General features: G+C 48.5%; 2 protein-coding genes across 2 annotated transcripts in view; one reads left to right on the forward strand and one right to left on the reverse strand.

The window, feature by feature from the left end:
- Positions 1-1,970, reverse strand: part of MED19 (mediator complex subunit 19) — a 6,603-nt gene extending 4,633 nt beyond the window's left edge. The window contains exons 1-2 of the mRNA XM_018565728.1: positions 1,638-1,970; positions 452-574 (exon numbers count right to left, since the gene is read on the reverse strand). Coding sequence (XP_018421230.1) covers positions 452-574; positions 1,638-1,884 — 370 coding nt within the window. The 5' untranslated portion in view covers positions 1,885-1,970. The remainder of the gene's footprint in view (positions 1-451; positions 575-1,637) is intronic.
- A 448-nt stretch (positions 1,971-2,418) lies between these two features.
- TMX2 (thioredoxin related transmembrane protein 2) overlaps positions 2,419-7,532 on the forward strand; it is a 16,996-nt gene continuing 11,882 nt past the window's right edge. The window contains exons 1-3 of the mRNA XM_018565727.1: positions 2,419-2,664; positions 6,088-6,148; positions 7,251-7,364. Coding sequence (XP_018421229.1) covers positions 2,476-2,664; positions 6,088-6,148; positions 7,251-7,364 — 364 coding nt within the window. The 5' untranslated portion in view covers positions 2,419-2,475. The remainder of the gene's footprint in view (positions 2,665-6,087; positions 6,149-7,250; positions 7,365-7,532) is intronic.

Consider the following 7,532-nt stretch of genomic DNA (forward strand, 5'->3'; position numbering starts at 1 on the left):
AGTTTCTGCTCTTGACCCCCTCTGTGTCACAATATTATTATAAATTAGGGATCCACTGATACCGGTCTTTCTGTATCAAGTATGAGTACCGATATTTTGCTTACAGTCCTCACCAAAACGGAGTACCAATACCGCTGCTTCTGCTGGCATGGAGCCGGCTTCCTGGGCAATCATATACTCAGTATCGGCACATCCCTAATAATTATACAGGATTTATAAAGCGCCAACAGTTTGCGCAGCGCTTTACAATATAAGACATTACAATTCAATTCAAGACAAGATGGTAAGGAGAGGCCTGCCCCTGAGGGCTTACAATCTAAAAGGCTTACAGCATGGCGGACCCCCATCCCATTTATAGGCATCAACAGACAAAATAAGGGATTGTCACTCTAGTTCTCTATCACAGCCCCGTCTTCTCTATCACAGCCCCGTCTTCTTTCCATCTGCTCACCTGGGAGGTCTGGAAGGAAATTACTGAGCTTCTCTTTGACTTTTTTACCGCAGAATTTCCCGAACGCATGTTCTAGATTATAATGCAGAATGAGATTGACGCTGCCCGTGAGGTCGGAGAGTCCTAGAGGAGAACGAGAAACATAAAGAGGAGAGTAAGTGGCAGAAAGTGAGACAAAGAGAACAAGCGCAACACAAATGTTGTATTCACAGCGTTCAATCTACGGCCCACTGAGTGCAATGGACAAGAAACAAACCGAGGCAATCAGCAATTTCTTTTAAATGGCACCACAAAGCAATGATTGTGCGTTGCCGTGCAAATTCATCAGCAGCTGCTGTCCTGTCTGTTGGGTACCGCTGTAAATAAATAGCACTGCACGGCGCCATGCATCGTGGTGATGTGTGCTTTACTGCAACACACAGGTATGAGTCAGACTGAAGTTGTCCTGTATAGGACCCGGCTCCTCCTTCAGTAGCCCCCTATCACTTGTCTATCACAATGTATCACCCCCCATGTAAAAGAGATGAGGACCTGTCACTCCAGTTCTCACCTGTCCATCACAATGTATCATCCCCCTCCCCCATGTATATCAATTGAGGTCTTGTCACCCCAGTACTCACCTGTCCATCACAATGTATCATCCCCCCTCCCCTCATGTATACAACATGAGGTCCTGTCACCCTAGTACTCACCTGTCTATCACAATGTATCATTCCCCTTCCCCCATGTATATGAGATGAGGCTCTGTCACTCCAGTACTCACCTGTCTATCACAATGTATAATTCCCCTCCCCCCATGTGTATGAGATGAGGCTCTGTCACCCCAATACTCACCTGTCTATCACAATGTATAATTCCCCTCCCCCCATGTGTATGAGATGAGGCTCTGTCACCCCAGTACTCACCTGTCTATCACAATGTATCATCCCCCCTCCCCCCATGTATACGAGATGAGGTCCCGTCACCCCAATACTCACCTATCACAATGTATCATTCCCCTCCCCCATGTGTATGAGATGAGGCTCTGTCACCCTAGTACTCACCTGTCTATCACAATGTATCATCCCCCCTCCCCCCATGTATACGAGATGAGGTCCTGTCACCCCAATACTCACCTGTCTGTCACAATGTATCATTCCCCTCCCCCCATGTGTATGAGATGAGGTTCTGTCACCCCAGTATTTACCTGAGAGCTCTCTGAGCAGATAGAAGGGGCCGGAGGGTCTCCTGGACGCGTCTTCACCCACAGGGACTGAGGAGGACAGAGATGGTGGAGGAGGCAGCGCAGGTACTGACGAGTTGGTGGGCCCAGACACCGACAGAGGCTTCCCCGGCCCGAAGCCGCCAGGAACCACTGGCGGGGCGCCCGGAGGACCAGACGGGAGAGAAGGCGGCGGCTCTGAAGGGACGAACAGTGATGAGAACGGCTCCATGTTCTTCCCGAAGAACCAGCCAATCACATAGCTCCTCCTTCCTTTCGCTGACCAATAGGAAAACAAAGCTAAAACAAGCCCTCTTCCAGAGGAGAGGTCGCTGATTGGCTCGTTGGGTCGGGAAAGTGGGGGGCCTCACGTGTTTCCTACTATCCACCAATAGGAACGTTAGGCTAAGGCCCGCCTCTTATCGAAGCACCTGTCACTGATTTGAATATAGGGAAAGTGAGGCGGAACGCCTACAAAAGTTGTCCAATCACAAAAGGCGTCTCCGGTTTCAGCCAGTCTGTGGCTATGCGCTGAACCTGATTGGACTGGGTTTGCTGCGTCTTGATGCTGAATGGCCAGGAATATCTCGGAGACGGGGGCGGATCCAAGTTTTACCCTATATGACCCTGGTTGGCGGTGACGTAACACATCAAAGAGAAGAATTATTTGCCATCCACGCTCTTTATTGGACAGTGTTTACACCAAGGGATGTGGCTCCGCCCTCTACTCACCCTGATTGGCCATAGTCCCAGTTCGATGATTGGCCGAGCTGGTCTGCTCTTTCTCGCAATAGCTTCTTGTCAGTGAAGAGCTGTAGTGACCATGGCGGTGATCGCTCCGCTGCTGGCTCTGATCTATGCGGCACCCGGCCTGTGGCGCTGGGTGTGCCAGCCGTACTACTTTCTGTCGGCGCTGCTGTCCGCCTCCTTCCTCCTCATCAGGAAGATCCCTCCGGTGTGCACCGCGCTGCCCAGCCAGAGAGAGGACGGCAACCCCTGTGACTTTGACTGGGTGAGTGAGACTGAGGGAGCACGCGATGCAGGGGTGGGAGAAGCGCGTGGGTGTTGCTCCGCGGTGGGCGGGCTCCGGCTCCGCGCTTACAGCGTGTTAGAAAGGCTGCCATACACCCTGACATCGTTCCAGACATCTAAATCAGACCGCACAAGGTCACGACACACAGATGACACCCCCGCAGGGTAGAATGCTTTAAAGGGTGATAATCTGACAGCAAAATCTGCCTGTATGTTACCAGCTTGGGATAGAAGAGGAAAGAGCCCTAACATTGCTGTACTTAAAGCAGTCCTTCACCCTAAAAAAATAAGAAGGTTGTAACCCTTTCCCCACTTTATTTATGAAAATCAACCTTTTATTATTTACCTTTTTTGTGTGTGGCCCCGCCCCCTCTTGTCATTCTCATTGACGCGTTTTGTTGGGGAACCAACCACACTCATCCCCATCCCTCTATTCATAAAACGGCATGAGCAGATCTCACTGTGCACATGTGCGAGATAGGGGGTTGTGTCATAGGTGTAGGGGGGCAGCTAAAGAGCCAGGAAGAGAAAGATGGCTGCCTGTGACGTCAGCAAACAAGATGGCAGCAGAGGACAGGTCCAGTAGGAAGACAACGCTGGATGTGTTGAGCTTGTATGTATGTGATTACATCATAAGAAGAGTGCCAAAGGGGTGGGGGAGGGGAATCATTGGGGGGGGTGTCCTCTTTAAAAGGGTCAGGGTTGTGAGAATGGGGCTGAAGCACACGAGGGGCGAGTGAACGTCACAATTTCCTCTCGTCCAATCGCAGAACACCTCGCATGAGCTGCAGAGTGAGCACCAGGCGGAGCTGCAAGTTTCATGCTTGGTTGTGACCCAATGCAACACATCCTAACATGCTGGAAGTGACTAGGACAGAATGAAGTGTCACTTTGGTACAACTTTATTGAATTGTGACAAAGTGGTACCATCATTGTTCATGGGGCCCCGAGTGTGCAAAGTCTGCAGCTCAAACAGCTGTGCACAGGGGCAGCCCATTGAAATTAATGGCTTCCCTATGCAATCGCCCACATCGTGCGCATTCATGCCCATCAAGTGCCCGAAGAACGCTCAGTGATGTCATCGGTTGTGTGGCAATGCTACCAAGGAGAGCGGGTTCAGGGGGAGCTCGGGTTGAGATCGGGTTCAGGGGGAGCTCCGGGTTGAGAGCGGGTTCAGGGGAGCTCCGGGTTGAGAGAGGGTTCAGGGGGAGCTTGTTCAGTGGGAGCTCTTTCCGGGTTCAGGAGAGCTCAGGTTTAGACAAGGTTCAGAGGAGCTCAGGTTTAGATCAGATTCAGGAGGAGCTAATTCCAGGTTCAGAGGAGCTCAGCTTCATATTCAGATTGGGTTTGAGGAGTTCGGGTTTAGACGAGGTTCAGAGGCGCTCAGGTTCAGAGGAACCCATTCCAGAATCAGAGGAACTCAGGTTTAGATTGGATTTGGAGGAGCTCAGGCTTGGTGGAGCTGAGGATTAGATCGGGTTGTGTAGGAGCTCAGGATAAAGTTGGGTTGAGGAGGAACTCAGGTTTAGATCAGGTTCAGAGGAGGACAGGTTATAATTGGGTTCAGGAAGAGCTAATTCCAGATTCAGAGGAGCCCAGGTTCGGATGAGGTTCGGGAGGAACATATTGGTTCAGAAGAGATCAGGTTGGGTTCAGGAAGCTCTCATTCTGGGTTCCAAGGAGCTCGGATTCAGATTGGGTTCAGCAATTCAAATTTGGATTGGTTCAGGAGGAGCTCCTTTCAGGTACAGGAGGAGCTCAGGTTCAGAGGATCACTGGTTCAAACCTGGTGCAGTCCAAACCTGAGCTTGTTCCTAGTCGCTGCTACTGCTACAAGGTAACATTTGGGTTTGCGAACACATGTGGTGCAGACAAAGTGGATTACAGCAATTGTGGCTGTAATCTATTTCAATGAAAGTTTTAGTAACGGGAATATCACCAATTCACGAAACAAAAATCGAATATGTCTTCCAAATAATTCCAATGATGAGTCCCGGGCTCTGGCCACCCTTGTCTCCCTTTGCCTGTTATCAGTATGTGGAGTTTCTGGTTTTGTTCCTTCAGCCAGTTCGGGTGCTTTGTACATTTTTGCAGTCGGCATAGAAAGTTATTTCAGGGACAAGTTAGGCTTATATGAGTGACTCCAACATGTTGTATCCTCTGTGCGCCCATCCTCCATCTACCTACTCCTATATAAAGACCCGTCTGCTGACAAGTAGAATCCCCTCCCCTTCCCCAAACACACACACACACTCTGGTAGAGTTACCATGTGAAAAATGTGGTCACAACATTCAATGATGCCATCAGAGAATGGCGCAATGGTGACACCCCACCCCCAGTTCTGTGCAGCTACATGGATTCAAATGCCAAGTGATTGATTCTTAGATATATTATACTCCTCTGATATGAGATCACTTCAGTCCCACTTGTGCGTCTGCACATTTTTGCATGTTTTATAGCCTTTTGTTTGGCCAGTGAAGGTAAAATGACGTTCGGGTTGCTAGGGGGTGGGAGGTATGTTGTCATGCACTAAAACACAAATGACATGCATATTTTCATATGCCCCCAATCAAGTCTATGGATATTAGAAAACGTATCCAAAGAAGTTCCGGCACCTCTTCACAAATTGCGCAGCACAGTGTTGCATAGCTGTGAACGGACACCATAGAGCACACTGTAATTTCCATTGTGTATTGTAGCAGGACAGCAGATGTGCAAAAAATGGGGGCGGGTTCACGCTATAGTGTCCTTTACTGCATGCTATCGGACAGTGCAATGCACCTCATGCTCGGTGCGTTGCCATTCATAACGAACAGCACCCCTCGCAGTGGGCTACAATGCACAGTACCGCAATAGCCTGCATTGTGGTGCCGCACAGTGAGAAAAATAATGCATGCCAGAAGCTGCATGGGGGAGGCCATTCAGAATGACTGGCAATGCCGCGCACCTAGCGTACGGTGCATTGCGCTGTGTGATAGACTGGACCGCCCTTCGTGTACATAATATCATATTTTTAATATTTTTTTCTAAATGTATCCTTATCTTATGTATTCAAAATAATTATCTTATAAATATAATGTTATAATTGAAATGATCAGCTACATATAAATCATCGTATAATACAAAAAACCGTTATGTATAATTTGATTCTCGGATTGTGTAGCGAGCCCCTCCTGGTGGTGTTTATAAGGAGCCTACCTGTCCCCGGCCAGTGGTGCCTCTGTGGTTGTGCGCATGACCAAGCAGGGCAGGATCACCGTGGAACATATTCAGCAGTCCAGTCCATATTAAGACGGTGGCCACTTGATGTAGCGTCCACCAGTGTGTGTGCGTCCCTTTTTTGTTTTTTCTTGGAGTTCTTCTTTATATATCTCTCATGTTCCGACTTTTTTTTCCTGCCAGAGAGAAGTGGAGATATTGATGTTCCTCAGCGCCATCGTTATGATGAAGAACAGACGGAGCAGTAAGTGTCTCATATTGATATCCAGGTTTTGCCTGGGGGGTAGTATGTATGTAATGCCATGGTGGTGCTTGGATGTGAAATTCACCACCACCCAGTACATATTCTGTGCTCATGGCTCTGGCTCTAGTGATAAGTCATTTATCTCTGGATTTAAAGGCCACCTCCTGGCAATTTTTTGTTTTGTTTTGTTCCGCCCCCCCAAAAAGCTCTAGCTGCATTACCCCCTTTGTAATGTAGAAGTGTCCCCCACAGTACCTTTTCTCCACCTAGATGTCCCCAGTTTTCTGGGTTCAGTGACGCCCGGTAGACTGTACGTGCATGCAAGGTGTCATAGCTCCTCCCCCTGAGCACAGCATACTGCATCCAGTATATTGAAGGCAGGGAATCAAATAAAAATATAGAAAGAGAGACCTGGAGTAACCAGGTGCTTTCCTAACCAGGGCCATCACATGAGACCAGCAAGATGCCCACCTAGGGAGGGACCATTGCCTGTAGAAATGTACACCCCGACAGGACACAAAGTGTAGTGCTTGATGAAAGTATTCGGACTGGACCAGCAAGCTGCCTTGCAGATCTCTATGGTGGCAGCAGCTCTTTCAGCCCAAGATGTAGAGAGTAATCTGGTTGAATGGGGAGTGATTCTATTTGAAGATTCAGGGTTGGCACAAGAGTGTTAAAAGAAGCGGCACATTAAAAGTGACGCAGTTTGCCTGCAAGGTCTAGGACCCACAATGCCCCAGAGACTTGGCAGAACATATGCCCAGCTACTACCTAAAGTGCCTCTGCAACCCTTCACCTCCTGGTGTGCCAGGCCACAGGAAGTGTATGGCTTCTATAAAGTGTATATTGGCCCCAACAATGAACATCCTTATGGCCTATTAGCTTTTCTAGGGTGATAACACTGCTCCCCCATAAATACAGTATAGTGAGTGACCCTGGAACAGGAATTTTGTTACGAGTTGGATCACCGGGTGCCAAAGAAAACGAATGCAGCCACTAAGCTGCAATAGATTACATTTTTGTTCTTTTTGGTTCGATATCCTTCAGATTCTGTTACTTATATGTTGCTCTAATGGCTGTATTCCTCTACTTTTGATTCCAGTTACAATTGAACAACATCTGGGGAACATCTTCATGTTCAGTAAAGTTGCCAACACGATTTTGTTTTTCCGTCTTGACCTGCGTATGGGCCTGCTGTACGTCACACTGTGCCTAGGTGAGTGCTGTGTACTCGTGGGTAATTCCACGGATGTAATGGAAGACCCCTCCAGGGTTCACCTACTGAATTTCCAGCTCTGTACAAATCTTATTGTGTTTAGTTCCTTTTGGGTGAACAATGCCAAAAACAAATGTTCTTGCTATATTTCCCCCCCCCCCCATTTTG

The sequence above is a fragment of the Nanorana parkeri genome, unplaced genomic scaffold, assembly GCF_000935625.1.
Source record: "Nanorana parkeri isolate BGI_ZX_2015 unplaced genomic scaffold, ASM93562v1 scaffold880, whole genome shotgun sequence".
Classification (NCBI taxonomy): Eukaryota; Metazoa; Chordata; class Amphibia; order Anura; family Dicroglossidae; genus Nanorana; species Nanorana parkeri.